This window comes from Emydura macquarii, unplaced genomic scaffold, assembly GCF_026122565.2.
Source record: "Emydura macquarii macquarii isolate MOO-44397 ecotype Brisbane River unplaced genomic scaffold, CSIRO-AGI_Emac_v2 contig_2897, whole genome shotgun sequence".
Lineage (NCBI taxonomy): Eukaryota > Metazoa > Chordata > Testudines > Chelidae > Emydura > Emydura macquarii.
The window spans coordinates 28,379,918-28,396,505 of NW_027133034.1; the positions used below are offsets into that span (position 1 = coordinate 28,379,918).

At 44.5% G+C, this 16,588-nt stretch overlaps 1 protein-coding gene across 3 annotated transcripts in view; it reads right to left on the bottom strand.

Moving 5' to 3' along the window:
- Nucleotides 1–16,588, bottom strand: part of CAMK4 (calcium/calmodulin dependent protein kinase IV) — a 279,841-nt gene that overhangs the window by 114,345 nt on the left and 148,908 nt on the right. For all 3 annotated transcript variants that reach the window (XM_067568492.1, XM_067568491.1, XM_067568493.1), the window contains one exon: nucleotides 15,952–16,034. In XM_067568492.1, the coding sequence (XP_067424593.1) occupies nucleotides 15,952–16,034 (83 nt within the window). The remainder of the gene's footprint in view (nucleotides 1–15,951; nucleotides 16,035–16,588) is intronic.

The window sequence follows — 16,588 nt, forward strand, 5'->3', positions numbered from 1 at the left end:
TTTTACTCTTTAATATTCCCTGTTCTCTCTCCCTCTCCCCTTAACTATATTTTCCCCTTTATGGATCACTCTTCAGGAACATCTCCATATAATTTTTTTTCTATTTTCAGCATGCATTTATCAGCCCCTTTTGTTACATGTGTTGCAAATGGGCTGAATCCTGTGGTCCTGGTATACATTTTGTATTGACTTCAATGGGAAATCTGCCTGCATATGGACTACAGAATCTGGCCCAGTGTTTTTACAGCCTTCACCCTTCCTCGATTTCTCATTCCATTATACAAAAGATTTCATTTATCTAAAAAAAATGTTGGCTGGACCAGACATCTTTTAGGTATAAATTCATTTATTTAATCCTTCTATAGTTGTACTTTTAAAACATATTAATCTGAAACATTTCTGTAAATTAAAATGGTTTGAAATCATTAAATCATTGAAGCAATCATTAAAGGAAAAATAGATCACCATAATCTACAGCAGAATTGTTGCCAAAGAGGACACAGTTTCAAATGGCTCATATGTGTATTGAAATGCAGTTCCAATTTCTTGTTGCCGTGATATGTTTAGTTAGCTACAAAGCAAAGCTTCTTTGTAAGTGGAGTAAATCAAGTTAACTCATGGATTCTTTATATTACAAGGTCAGTAATGAAGTGTAATGTATATAATTACCTTGAATCTCATTCAGTGTGCTAATTGCCTTGATTTTAAAAGCATTTCTATATTTGAATAGGGAGTAGCAGCTCGTTTCAATATTGATTCAGACTTTACTGCTACACTGTATGTCCAGTTAGGTTACGAACTGCACATTAAAAACAATTGCCTAAAGTCAGGCTTCTAAAAACAAGGTTACTTACCAGTAACTGTTGTTCTTCGAGATGTGTTGCTCATATCCATTCCATCATAGGTGAGTGCGCGCCCCGTGCACGAGCCTCCGGAAGCTTTTCTGCCCCTAGCAACCCCCTGCGGGTCGGCTCCTGCGCCCCCTGGAGTGCCGCGCTCATGTCGCGGTATATAGGGAGCCTGCCGACCCCGTGGCCACCAGTCCCTTCTTTCTGCCGACTCCGACAGCGGGGACGGAGGGTGGGTTTGGAATGGATATGAGCAACACATCTCGAAGAACAACAGTTACTGGTAAGTAACCTTGTTTTCTCTCTTCGAGTGTTTGCTCATATGCATTCCATCATAGGTGATTATGTAGCCATACCATGGAGGCGGGTAGGAGTCACTGTTGAGTAGCCCTTCTTAGGACGGCTCTACCTACGGCCGCGTCTTCTCTTGCCTGTTGTACAATGGCGTAATGGGAAGAGAAGGTATGGACAGATGACCAGGTTGCTGCCCTGCAAATGTCCGTCAGGGGCACCCGTTCCAGGAAGGCCGCTGACGAGGCCTGGGCTCTGATCGAGTGTGCCGTCACTGAGCTGGGAAGCGGCACCTTCGCCTGCTCGTAACAAGTGCGGATACATGCGGTAATCCATGTAGAGATGCGTTGAGAAGACACAGGTAAACCCTTCATTCTCTCAGCAACCGCGACGAACAGTTGGGTTGTCTTTCTGAAAGGCCTTGTCCGATCGATGTAAAAGGCCAGGGCCCTCCTGACATCTAAGGAGTGCCATCTCTGCTCCGCCTCCGATCCGTGGGGTTTGGGAAAGAATACGGGGAGGAAAATGTCTTGGTTACAGTGGAACTGGGACACCACCTTGGGTAAGAAGGCTGGGTGGGGTCTCAGTCTCACTTTGTCCTTATAGAAGACAGTGTAAGGGGGCTCCGAGGTCAAGGCTTTTAACTCGGAGACCCGTCTGGCCGAAGTAATGGCTACTAGGAAAGCCACCTTCCAGGTCAGGACCAGCAAAGGGCATGTAGCCATGGGTTCGAATGGGTGTCCGGTTAACATGGAGAGAACCAAGTTCAGGTCCCAGAGAGATACCGGGTCGCGAACTTGCGGGTATAATCTCTCTATCCCATTCAGGAACCTACAGGACATAGGATGAGAGAAGATAGATCTCCCTTCCATCGGCCAGTGGAAGGCCGAGATGGCCGCCAGGTGCACCCTCAGGGAAGCCAGTGCGAGGCCCTGCATCCTTAGGTGAAGGAGGTATTCTAGGATTGCCTGTATGGGCGATGAACTAGGTAAGATCCCCCGGGACTCTGCCCAAAGGGTAAAGCGCTTCCACTTAGCCTTATACAGCATCTGAGTGGAAGGTTTCCTGCTCCCTAAGAGAACCTGCTGTACTTGTGTTGAGCAGGCTCTCTCCCCTTCAGTTAACCACAAAGCCTCCATGCCGTCAAGTGGAGGGAGTCCAGGTCCGGGTGAAGGAGGCGGCCCCGGTCCTGGGAGAGGAGGTCGTATCGCCTCGGCAGCGGTATCGGCTCGGCAATGGACATGTCCAATAGCATAGTGAACCAGTGCTGCCGGGGCCAGGCTGGTGCAACGAGGATGACATTCGCCTTGTCCCTCTTGACTTTCAGGAGCACTCTGGGGAGTAATGGAACGGGGGGAAACGCATACATCAGGAGCCCCGTCCAGTTGATTAGAAAGGCGTCCGAAAGGGAGCCCTGCTCTCGTCCCCGGAGTGAGCAGAACCTCTGGCACTTCTTGTTCCACGCAGAGGCGAACAGGTCCAGTTGGGGAGTGCCCCACTTGTGGAAGAGAAAAGACACCACCTCCTTGTGGAGTGACCAGTCGTGGCGGGGTACGAACGACCTGCTGAGGCGGTCCGCCTCGTCGTTCCTGACCCCGGGGAGGTGAGAGGCAGAGAGGTGAAAATCGTGCCTCACCGCAAGGTCCCATAGCTGTATGGCTTCCTGGCACAGAGTGGAGGAGCGTGCCCCCCTTGCCTGTTTATATAAAACATGGCTGCTGTATTGTCCGTGAGGACATGTACTGCTCTGCCCGTTATGAACCTGAGGAAGACCTTGCAGGCGAGACGAACTGCACGTAGCTCCCTGACATTGATGTGCAGGTGCCGTTCGTGAGGCGACCATAGACCTTGTGTGCTGAGGTCGTTGCTCATGTGGGCTCCCCAACCCACATCTGAAGCGTCTGTTATCAGCGTCACCAATGGGGTTAAGTCTGCAAAGGGAACCCCCGAAGAACCTCGCTCGGGTCCGTCCACCAGATGAGGGAGGTTAGGACCTGGGCTGGGATGGTGACCACCCTGGAAAGTGAATGTCTGGCTGGGGTGTACACCGAGGTTAGCCAACCTTGTAGGGGCCTGAGTTTGAGGCGAGCTAGTCTCACCACATATGTGCATGCCGCCATGTGACCCAACAGCTGAAGGCAGCGCCTGGCTGTCGTCGTGGGAAAACTGAAGAGTTCCTGAATGATGGCGGTCATGGCCTGGAATCTGGGCAGCGGGAGGAAGGCCCTGGCTTGGACTGCATCCAGGGTGGCCCCTATAAAGTCTATCCGCTGTACTGGAGTAAGTGTGGACTTCTGCTCGTTGACGAGCAGGCCCAGCCTGGTACAGGTTGTGCAGGTCAGGGCTAGACTGTTCTGTACGTGAACCCTGGATCTTCCCCGTATTAACCAATCGTCGAGATAGGGGAAGATCTGGACGCTCTGCGGCGGAGGTGGGCCGCTACCACCGCCATACACTTCGTGAAGACCCTGGGTGCTGAGGAGAGGCCAAATGGTAGGGCCGAAAATTGGTAGTGGACACCTGCTACCATAAAACGAAGAAAACGTCTGTGCCCAGGGAGGATAGAAATATGGAAGTAAGCATCCTGTAAATCGAGGGCAGCATACCAATCCCCTGGATCTAGTGCGGGAATGATGGAGGCTAGGGAGAGCATCCGGAACTTGAGGCGTCTGATAAATCTGTTCAGACGACGAAGGTCCAGAATAGGTCTGAGGCCTCCCTTTGCCTTGGGGATAAGGAAATAGCGGGAATAGAACCCCCTGCCCCTCTCCGAAGGAGGAACTTCCTCTACCGCCCCAAGGCGGAGAAGAGAGTGAACCTCTTGGACGAGGAGTAGCTCGTGAGATGGGTCCCTGAAGAGGGACGGGGTAGGGGGAGAGTCTGGAGGAAATGCCGAGAGTTGGAGAGCATAGCCTCGTCTCACTATGCTGAGTACCCAGCAGTCCGAGGTTATTCCCTGCCACTCTCGGAGGAAGGGATGTAGTCTGTTCATAAAGGGGGGGGTGGAAACCAGTGGGATGGTGATGGTTACTGGGCTGCCCTCGAGCGTCCCGTCAAAAGGACCGCTTGGTATTTTTCTGCTGGCCCTGCTGGGAGCCCCCTGCAGGGCCTTGGCGGTCTCTTCTGTTCGACTGCCTGAAGCGGTCTCGACCTCGCCTGGATGGAGTTGGTCGAGGAGGCAGTCGAGGGGCAGGCTGCTGTTGTTGCTGCCGTTGGGGTCGTTGTCTGCCCTGGCGCCTCGTGGCCTGTGGCATATAGAGGCCTAAGGACTTAAGGGTGGCTCGAGAGTCCTTGAGGGCGTGTAATTTACTGTCTGTTCTATCCGAGAACAGGCCCACACCCTCAAAAGGCAGATCCTGGATGGCCTGTTGCACCTCCAATGACAGACCCGAAGACTGCAACCACGCGGCCCGGCGCATCACGATGCCCGATGCCATAGCCCTTCCCGCTGCGTCGGTGGCATCGCTTGAGGATTGGAGGGCCGCTCCGGCGACTGTAGCTCCCTCCTGCAGGATGGTGTTGAAGTCCTCCGCCATGTCAGGTGGCAAGGCGCGGAGGAACCGTTGGAGGGAAGCCCACAGGTTCAAATTGTACCTGCTGAGGAGCGCTTGGTGATTCGCAATGCGGAGTTGTAATGCCACAGTCGAATAAATTTTTCTACCAAATAAGTCCAGTTTTTTATTTTCTTTGTTCTTTGGTGTACTGGACTGGGCCCCCTGTCTGTCCCTCTGATTAACCGCATCTACAACCAACGACCCAGGGGGGTGGTTGTAGAGGTATTCAAACCCTTGGGCGGGAACGTAATATTTGCATTCCGCAGTCTTAGAAGTGGCCGACACTGACGCTGGGGTCTCCCACAGGGGCTTGACCACCTTTAACACCCTATCGTGGACAGGGAGCGCGACGCGGGAGGGGCCTGCTGAGCTAGAGGTCCCGAAAAGAGAGAACAGGTTTGAGGAGATTGCTACTTGCGATAAAGCAAGGGGCAGCGTTCCAAAAGACCGTCACGGGCGGAAAGAAGGAACTGGTGGCCACGGGGTCGGCAGGCTCCCTATATACCGCGACATGAGCGCGGCACTCCAGGGGGCGCAGGAGCCGACCCGCAGGGGGTTGCTAGGGCAGAAAAGCTTCCGGAGGCTCGTGCATGGGGCGCGCACTCACCTATGATGGAATGCATATGAGCAAACACTCGAAGAGAGAACCCTTATTTAGGTATCAGATTTTGAAAAGTGAGCACTCAGCAGCTCTCTTGGAAGCAACTGGGAATGGTTGGTTGCTCAGTACTTTGGAAAAGTCGGGCGAATTATTTAGTACCCTAAATGACAATTCTGAAGTCTAATTTTAGGCAGCCATTTTTGGGTATGGAAACTAGGAGATATGCATCCAAATTACATATAAATTAGCAGTGCAAATGTACCTCTCTAACAAATATTTCTGTATCTATTTCCTTAGCTGTATCAATAATGATATATGGCAATATCATGACAAATTGCTAAATATTATTATATTAATTATTTCATCACTTCTGTGCAATTTAATGGGCACTAAGTGGAAGGTTTTTGTGCTACAATTTTATATCATTATTGTTCTTGTGGTTTCAATAAAATCTCTATAAAGAACTGATTGAAAACATTTTGCAAAAGGTGTCAACAATTTTAAAATAGTTTTCAGTAACAATTTTTAATTTATTTGAATTTTTCATGAACTAAATTATAGAAAATTTTTGGTTTAATAAATTTTGTTCCTCCTTCTCTCCCTATTTTCCTCTCCCCCCCTTTTTTTTTCCTATTTGCATTTGCCCCTGAAAAACATGAGGAAAAAAGGAAAAATAGGTGAGAGGGTGGAGGGGAGGGAATAAACAAAAAATAAACCTACCCCCCCCATCGGTAATTTTTTTCTTGGAATTTCATTAAAAAATACAAGAAAAAAATAAGAAACATTTGTTTTTTAATAAAATATTCTTACTAAAATTTGAACCAGCTCTAATTTCAATTAACATTTTCCCAACATTATAATTGCCTCCATTGATGTAATTCAGCCCTCTGCTGTGTATGCATTATAAAGTCTTTAATTACATGACCACATACTATTTTTGTGCTTTCACATAGTCTGGGGTCAATTCCTCCCCATGCTATGGCCCCTATATACTACTCCATCAGGACCTTTTCAATAGGATCTAGTGCATAGGATGGACACAAAAGGGGCAGAATTAAGATTGCATGGAGGACTGTAAATCTGCTATTGCTTATTTTTAAGTGCTTGACTTTGCAACTTAAACAACATTATTTTAATGTAGGGTGGGGGTATTTGTGTGCGTGTGCAGACACAGACACAGAGTGTGTCTAAAACAGGGGTGCACATAGGCTTATTTTAGATGTACAGAAGAGGTAATAGCTCAGTAATACGTCAGTGCAGGACAGTGTTACGAATCTGCTGAAGGCGAGTCTGCTGCTGTTCTTCTGGTTCCTAGTTGGAGGTTGATAGGGCAGTCAGGAAAAGACGGTTTAATGGCAGTAACAAAGGCAGTTCTTCCTGGTGGTGGTTCATGGTGACTAAGCTGCCGTTTGCAGAGATGCCTGTGTGCAGCTGGGTCTATCTTGATTTAAGAGGACTTATGTGCATAGTATAGATAAGAACAGGTACACAGTGTAAATAAACAAATTACCCCAGAGCTGAGTCTGTTCCATCAATTTCCCTGCAACAACACAAATGAACTTGCTGAGAAGCTAGAGCATATGGTGCCTATATACTCCACACTCGATGCACAACCATACAAAATTTTCATCCAGGTCACTGCTCCCAGATTCAGTGATCTCTACTTCTCCTTAAATTACTGCTGCCATCCCTAACACCTATCACAATGCAGTTAGATGTATTACCTTTCCTGTTCTGGGTGTTAGGGATGTCACCCATTGTTGCAGGAGAAATGCAGAGCCCTGAGCTGAAGTCAGAACTGATAAGTATATGGCATCTAAAGGAGGAACTGATGTTCAGGTACGTGGTCCAGCTTTTCTCTGACCATGTCCTATTTTACTGATTTGGGATTGTAACTCCTTTGTTACAATAAACACACACATGAAAAACTTTCCATTTCCTTTCATCATCCAATCATAACAAAGATGCCTGCTTCACAGAGCTTCCCAGGAGAAAAACAGTGACAGACAAAATGGATCACAAGTTTATACCCATGCATTTTATTTCCAGGAGAGGGAGGATGGTCTTGTGGGTAAGGCACTGAACTGGGACTTAGGTTACCAGCTCTATTACACTGTTCCTGGGTGGTCCTGGGCAGATGCCTCATCTCCCCACCTGTACAATGATAACATTTCTCCCAGCCCTTCAGGGGTATTGCGAAGATCAATTTATTCATGATTGCGAAGCAATCAGATAAGGCCTGATCCCATTCCCATTGAAGTCTGTGGGTGTCCTTCACCACTGATTTCCATGGGAGTTGGATCAGCCCCATACTGCAACAATATGGCCATGTGCCTAGATAGATAGGAGAAAACATGGTATTTGTATATGAAATTGGGATCACCGGGAGTCACAGTCTTCACATTCTTCCCTAACAAACTGAAATGCTTCATAGATCTTGTGCGTAACACATCCACTTTCATCTACTCACAATGAGATTCTTCTCCCCAAAGAGCTACTTGTAATATACGCCTTTGTCCTGACTCTGATTGCCCATGCTAATGACTCCTGTGAACTCCTAGGGACAGACAGCAAGGGGAAGGCAGAAGGACTCTGAATGAAGTGCTGCACAGCCTTCTTCATCAGGGCTAAGAAACAGCGAAACGCCAATATTTTATCAGCTGACATTTTGAAAGTGGCAAGCAGCCAGTGGAACACTCAGAGACTCATCTCCCAGTGGAGCACAAAGGTACATTTCTTTTTATGCCAAGCAGTAAAACAGTGGCGCCAGCAGTGTTGCTTAGATGAGTTGCTTCTTCATTTGTAACGCCATGTGTGTTTTGGTGCCTAATGTTTCAGCTATTTCTAAGTGCATCAGGAAAACACGGTGCACTAATTGTACTGTAAATAATTGCTTTCTACACAGTCATTTACAGGGAGTTATTTGAATTTGGACTCTGTTATTCTGAAAAAAATATTTCAAATGATGAGATTTACTTTAAGCCCAATGACAGAGATAATAAGGTATTGACCGTGTGCAATTAAAGTGTTAAAACATATCATTACAAAACTCTTGAGAGCAACTAGGTACCAAATAGCATTGGCAAAACGATAAAGGCACACTTCCCTACTTTGTCATTAATCTAGTTGGTCTTGTCACTACAGTCACTGATGTTAAGAGATACCCAATGAGCTGTTCAAAACATTAAGAGCCAGTCTCACAATTACGATCAGGCAGAGCCTTCCCAGCACCTAGCATACAGGGTGTGTTTGGGGCACACCAGATCAGAGCTCTGCTGTGCTGATCCTAGGTTGGTGCACGGTCCCTTAATGACCGTATCCTGCTGGTGAAAATTAGGGCAACCGAAGGGCTACTCTAACTCACGCTGGGGGAGGCACATATTGCCCCACCAGATAAGGGAGCCGTAACCAGTGCCCTGACTCCTTCTCCACTCTTTGTACAAAGCAGAGCTCAGATCTGGGGGAAGGGAGGGGAAATCTGCCACTAAATCAGTGAAAAGTGGTCCACACATCAGTGGTCAATTGAAAGCAATACAGGTGAAGAGGAACCAATGTGCCTTTCTATTGCTAATTCCCATGAATCAGGGACAAGGAGGTGGGCCGGCAGGCTTCAGAAGGCCCCAAAATTGCCCTTTTCCACACCACATTTCCACTCTGTTCGCCATCTCAGCATCTCTGCAAAAGGGGAGCTCTCCAGAACCGCAACACCCATATTTTTTTTCCTGGAAGCGCCACAAAAGGGGTTGATCTGATCCAAAGTATGTGGTATTAGCTCAAATCTACACTAAGTCAGAGGAATAAATACATCTTTTTTTTACCATCAGAGTGATCTAGATTGTGTCAAGTATGGACAATATTTTGGAGGTGACGTTGGGCTGATTTAAGCTGTGGGTGAAAAAAGAAGCAAAAGAATTAATGATCAAGATGTCTTAATTCTTCAGAACAGAGAGAAACATGAGTTTTCTGAGTAGAACAAAGTAGATCTGAGCTGAGGCGGGAAATGGAGTGACAAGAACGATTCGTACCAATCTGAAGAACACACAGTTTGGGTATTTGGGTAAAAAGAAGTTTTAGTAGAGCCAGGAATTGTTGAAATTAGGATATGGAGAAAATGAGACGCGAGTGAAACAGTTAAAAGGAAATAAACATGAATAACATCTGAATAGAAAAGATAATCTGAGATTGATTTCAGAAAGAAGGTGGCCCTGGGAAAAGGCAGAGACATAGTGGAGCGGTCAAGAACAACACTACAGCAGGCAGGTACAGCAGCAAAGTAAAATCTACCATTGTCTATCATAACGAAGAGACAGTTTAATAGGCAAGAGCAAACCCAGAAAAACAGGATGTTAAGACTCTAATGAACTGTACCAGGTGATTGAGAAGCATGTTAATGGAAGTTAATGATAGTTAATAGCATCAAACACAATACTATGCTTGGGCCAAGAAAGAGAGGACAGAGAGGGGAAAAAGAAAGAGGAAAAGAAAAGCTCATTAACCAGACATAAGGGGTAATGTCATTATTATGAAAGGAGCAGAAGTGAAATAGAAATATGATTGAGGATGTCACGTGACACACGGCTGGTGAAATGAAGGCAGCTGGGAGACTAAGGGAGCTAGTCAGCTGAGCATGCCAGCCAAGAAAAGCAGGGAGGTAGTTTTACTTCAACTTGCAGGTACTGCACAAGGAAGAACCCACAATAGGAGGAAAATAGCACATCACTAGTGCTAGCTCTTCCTCTGCCTGCATCCGTGGGAGCCCCTGACAGACAGACATCTTGACTCTGAAGGCTTCCACCCAGGTCCTGGTCTTGACTTGCTGGGAATGTGGCCTGCTGTTGCCCAACGACAAAAGCCAGGCAGGGGGAACCATCCAGTGTCAGAGGTGTTTGTTGGTGGAGTCCTTCAGGAAGCATGTAAGAGAACTGCAGGAAAAGTGGTTTGCCTGACTAGCACCTGGGAGCACGAGGAGTTCGTTGAGAGGATGCACATGGAGATATTTGGGATGGAGGATGCTAGCTGTCTAGAGAAGACTACAGCAGCACCAGAGCAGAAAGGAGAACTAGCTGCTCTGTGGTGAAGAGACTGGCTGCTGGTCAGCTTGGGAAGAAGACAATGATTCACCCCCTATCCATGTTCCTCATCTATCGCAATCAAGAACTGGTATGCAGTACTGGCAACAGGAGGTGAGGCGCAGACCCCAATGGACCCCAAGTCTTGGAGGCTTATGTACACCATCTCCAAGAGGAGGAGGAGAAGGGTGGCAGTGATCAGTGATTCCCATCTGAGAGCGATGGAGGCATCATTTGCCGACCTGACGTTATGCAGGTTTCTTAGTCATACTTATCTGTGAGTGCACTGATTGGTATATTATGTATGATAGATAAAGATTTCTCAAGGTTATGTATATTTTATTATTACACAGATCTTTTCATATTAAAGTGGTATGAAGCCAACAGCAAGTGAATAGTCCCAGTGAGATGATACTGGAGAACTAATCTGACACCAGCTGTGCGTGTTTAGATGCAGCATTGTGGCTACAAGAGAGCAAATGTGCAGCCAGATTCATGTATATATTCTGGACATTATGAAAAGGTAAAAGCAGATAAGAAACCAATTATTCATGTGTAGTTCAAATATTATGGTAATGGGAAAGACGATGGGAAAACAAGAAGTGCAGATAGTCCCAGCAGTATAGAAAGGGGATACCTGACATGTAAATAGCTGTGTGTGGATGACCCCAGTTAGGTTACAGATGACTTGGATAATTCCTTTATTGTGTAGAAGTTAACGGTCTCCCCAGAGCTTGTTCTGAAAACATTATTAAGATGAATAAAGGGAAAGTTTGAAGTTTTTGAGTTTTGTTAATATTTAATAAAGGTACTTGAAGACACGTTATCAAACTAGTCCAAAATATCAAAAACAAGTCTTTTAAAGTTACTTGTTTTTAACAGACTCATTGCATCACTTAAAAACATCACAAAAATTCAGTCCTGCCAATTCAGTAAAGAGGGGTTTGGGAAAGAAATATTCTAGTTCTCAAGTCTCCTATTTAATTGCTTTTGTCAACACAACCTTAGCTATGGAATCATAATTGTGGCTTTCTAATTATTGCTGCCCAAACTCTAAATTTGAAGTAGATTAAAATGAAGTCTGTGCTATTACAAACTCTTGGCTAAATCCATAATTACAGTACAACTGAGGACGCACTCCTAACATATGCACAAACAGTGCATTGGGGAGAGGTAGGATGGTAGAACGGTTAGGGCACTTGCCTTTGGCTCAGGAGACTTGGTTCAAGTCTCTGTTCAACCACAGATATTCTGTGAGAGCTTGAACAAGTCACTTAGTCTTTCTGTCCCTTGTTCCCACTCTGTTAATGAAGATAAAAATAATTCAGTCTCACAAAGGAGTGTTGGGAGGACAAATACATTAAGGATGGTGAGCTGCTCAGATACTATGGTAACTGGAACCATACAAGTATACAAGGCAGAATACTGAAGGCCTTCTGAACGTGTGTCAGCATATTTCTTTCATTTAAGAAAAATACGAATGTAGGAGAAAAGATGGGAGAGACTGAAGAAACAGCAGGGGAGGGAAGAAAAGGAGGACACATGGGGAGATGAGAGAAACCAGGTGGAGGCAAGAGCGGGTTGGTGAAAACGCAGGGGAAGGAGGAGGCAAGAGAAATGGATTAAGAAATGAAGGAAGAAAAAAAGGAAAGCAGATGAAGATATGGTGACTGACAAGATAAGGTCTGAGAGAAGAAGTTTATCTCAGAGTAGGAATCCACCTTTCTACATCACTACAACCTGTACAACAGCTACATTGCTTCAGCATCACAGTGCTACTGTTAATCCTATCTCTTCACACAGCTACAAGGGAGAAGGAACAGCTAATGTAGAATGGTTTATATTATATTCCTGAGAGGAAGAATTTAAACCAAAAAAGTGTGAATGATAACTGGGAATTGTTTAAGAACATTTATTCAATGTACAAAAAGCCACAATGCCCCCAATTGAGGAGGAAGGACATACTGGTTTAAAAAAGAAATCTGGTTTAGAGGGAAAGTGGTGCAAGAATCTATAAAAAATAATATATAACTAATGGAAGAAAAGGGAATTTGATACTAACGAATATAAACCAGAAGATAGGAATTGTACAAAATTGATAAGGGAAGCAAAGGGACACAAGGAGAAATCTATGGCTAAGAAATTAAGGACAATAGGGAGGAGCTTTTATAAGTATATTAGAAACAAAAAGAATCCTAACAATGGTATTGATCCATTAGTAGATGGATATGGTAGCATTATCAACAATAAGGCAGAAGTGTTCAATAAAAATTTCCGTTCTGTATTTATGAAAAAACAGATGATGTAGTCATATCATATATGATAACAGTTCTTCCACTCCACTAATATCTCAGAAAACAGCAGCTACCAAAGTTAGACATCTTTAATTTGGTAGGTCTAAATAACTTGTATCTGAGAGTTTTAAAAGAACTGGCTGAGGAGCTCACTGGACTGTTCATGTTGATTTTCAGTAAGTCTTGGTTCTCTGGGGAAGTTCCAGAACACTGGAAGAAAGCTAATGTTGTGCCACTATTTAAAAAACGAGTAAATGGGATGACCCAGATAATTATAGGCCTGTCTGCCTGACATCTATCTTAGGCAAGATAACTGCAGCATCCCAGAACCACAGTGTCCTCTCCTCAACTCAGCCCTCTGGCTAGGCCATTGTCTGCGTTTCCCCCTACCGAGAGGAGGAGAGATTCTCTGTCCAATAGTCCAGCCACTTTCCCAGTTGCGAGTGGGGGGGACTCGGGCCTGCCCACTACTTTGGGCCACAATCCAGGGACCCTGTAACCTGCAGCCTCCTGCTGCTCCTCTTTAACCTCTGTCAATGCTGCTCTATTTCCCTGGGCCACTTCCCCAGGACCCAGCACCTGTTTCACTCTTATCTCAGGGCCTCAGCTGCTCAGTCCCAGGACCAGCCAGTGCTCTGTCCAAGGTTCTTTCAATTTTCTCAGTCCTCCGGGGATGCAGTACTTACTCTTTGGGCTCCCAGCAGCAACTGACCTACTCTGTCCTGCAGCTTCCTTTTTATATGGACGTGGTGGGTCCTGACTGGGTGTTCCTCTCAGCCCCTCTCCTATTGGTTGCTTCCCATGCAGCCTCCCTAGTGCTCTCTTAACCCCTTGCACGCCAGTGTGGGGCTGATGCCCCATCACAGGGTAATAATAAACAATGCAAATTAATATAGCTTTATGGAAAACAGAGCCTGTCAAACTGACCTGCTTTTTTTCATGAAACTACAAGGTTGTTTGATAAAGCTAATAGTGTTGATGTAATTATATTTAGACTTCTGTAAGGCATTCGACTTGGTATAGAAAATCAACATGGCACATATTAAATGCATTAAAAAGCTGGCTAACTAATAGGTCTCAAAATGTAATTGTAAATGGGGAATCCTCATCAAATGGGTATGTTCACAGTGTGTCCCATAGGGATCAGTTCTTGGCCCTAAGCTGTTTAACATTTTTTTTAGTGACCAGCAAGAAAACAAAATCATCGCTCATAAGCTTTGCAGTTGATACAAAATTTGGGGGAGTGGTAAATAATGAAGAGGACAGGTCACTGATACAGAGCAATCTGGATCACTTGGAAAGCTGAGTGCAAGCAAATAATGTGTTTTAATATGGCTAAATGTAAATGTAGAGATCTAGGAACAAAAAATGTAGGCCATAGAGATGCTCTAGGAATTACTTTAGGAAGTTCTGTGGCTTGCATTATACAGGAGGTCAGACTCAATGATCACAATAGTACGTTCTGGCCTTGGAATCTATGAATCTAGTGCAAAAGATGTCAGCTGCACAATTGTGTTAAATTATTTTCATGCTTTTGCTGGAGAGCAAGCCACTGTCTTATTTCTTTTAAAAAAAAAAACCTGATGCAAAATAACTTTTGATGATTTTTCAAATCACATAGAGTGAAAATGTACCGCAAATATTTCCAGAGGTGCTCATAACCAGTATCAGAAGGATGCACCATGATTCTAGGCACTGGCTAACCACTTCTGCTTCAACTAGCAATGATGTAGATGTAGTTGAGTAGTTTGTAGCAGCAAAAATTGTTGGACCAACTGTAAAATTTCATGGAGGCCCCAATCCTGAGAAAGCAATTACAGCCTAAGGAAAAGGCTGCTCATGTGAAAACTCCATTACGTTAGATCATGAAATCCTAGCTTCCAAAGTGAAAGCAAGTCCCAGACAATCTGCAAAAGTTGGGCCACATTCAACTACTGTAAGTTGAGATAGCATCTGCTACTATCTTCAGCCCCCCGCCACCTCACAAATTGTTGTTCATAGACCAACCAACCATTTCCTTGGCATGTCCATATTTCCCTTTTCCACAATACTCTACGCACACCTGCCATGCACACCTACGCACACCTGCCACACCTTATTCTATGGATAAGTATGGTGGTGCACAGTCTCCTTGTATGCTAGCTTACTGGATTCAAATGATTTACCTGGCACTATGATTTGCCGCATTGCTGTGACTGGACATGTCATGTGTATGTACATGCATGCACACTTTTCTTCTTTCTGAATTGAAGGAGTGAGAAAAGGGTTTGCTTCTGCTGCGTTCAGAAACTGCTCATGTTGAGTTTATTGCTTTGATTATTATGCATGAACTATTATCCATAGAAAAAGGACAAGTTTGTGTTTCCCCAAATCAAAGTGCTTTTCACGCTCCATTTCTTTAATGCATACTTATATTATATTCCATTGAAATATTAAACAGTTAAAGCTTAGTGGAGGGAAGATTAAATATCCCGATCCTGCACAATTTGGAAAGCATTGTTCACCGGTAGATTAGTTTAGCAGTACAACTGATTTATTCAACATATGAGCAATGAATGCTTTGTGAGTGTTTTGCTCTAAAACAAGAATAAATAGCTCTTAAGAAACATTAAACAAAACCAAAAGACTATGTTAAAAGATTTTTCATAATTTTATACACAGACACCAATATGGTTTGCAGGATTATGAAGCCGTGAAGTTAAATAACCTGCAGAATTTAATAATTTTCTTGTAGAATCTTTTTTAAATGTGCAGAATTTTCACAGGTATAATGAAGTGCTAAATACGGGGAAACGCGTCTCTTGCTGTCAATTTTTTATCTGGCATTTCCCTCTTCTATTTACTGTTCACTTGATTTTTGCCTACCATTTTTTTCTGCTGTCATGCCAGTGTCCCTCTCACTTCTCTGCCCAGCTCAGCACACTGCTCCCCTGTTCTCCTTCTGACTGTTTGCATGCGCCCTGCTTTGATGTTTGCCTGATGAGTCCCCTCCCGCAAGACTACATGCTATTGAGAATATACTGACCGTTTCCTCCATTTTTTGCTTAATTGATATTTCATTTTAAAAAATCTCCAATGAGAAATCTTTTTCAGATGCCCATTTGGAGAGAGATCCTGCAGACTTTTACTTATGTAAGTAGTCCTCACTCAATTGGAACAACTTCTGTGACTACTGATGTAAGGATTTCTTGGATGGGCAAATTCTGCAGGATCATACCCTTATTAAGCAATGCATTGTAAGGTGAACAAAATTCCTGGTGCATGCTGTGGGTATGGTTTGCATACATCACCTACCTGTCAAATAGCTCCCCTCCTGTAACCAACTCCAGAACAAGACTGATTTCTGTTGGGGTTTCAAATATCTCCTTCAGTTTTATCTGGGAAAAGATGCCAAACAGAGTAATTATTTTTTCATCTTTCTCTTCACTGAGTATATGCACTGTAGAATAGACTATAACAAGGGAACTGCAGTGAAGCAGAAAATGGTACTGACACATAGCTCACATTCATATCAGTTAAGCAATTTATTGTAAGCATTGTTTATTTTACCTAATTATTTCTTTTTTGGTTCTTTTTATCTCCTCTGGGATCCCTCTTTCTTTCATCCCTATAAATTCCACATCTCATAACTCAGCAACCCTCTCTCAAACACAGGAAGATAAGAGACTGCTTTCTTTGCAGTCCATCAGCACCTCTCTCTGACTCTTAAAGAGGAAGTCCCTAAAGACAAATGCAGAGCTTCCCTCCCTCCAGGGACTAACAACCATGACATCACCAGCTGGCTCTATTTATCGTTTTTCTGCCAGGTTCCCCTTTAAATGAAAGGCTCATTTTTGTAAATTTTGTCTCTCTACTTTGCAGAAACTTTAATAATTTACTTTTAAATGTAACTCTGACTCAACGATCTTAGATAAAAATCCAGATCTTTAAT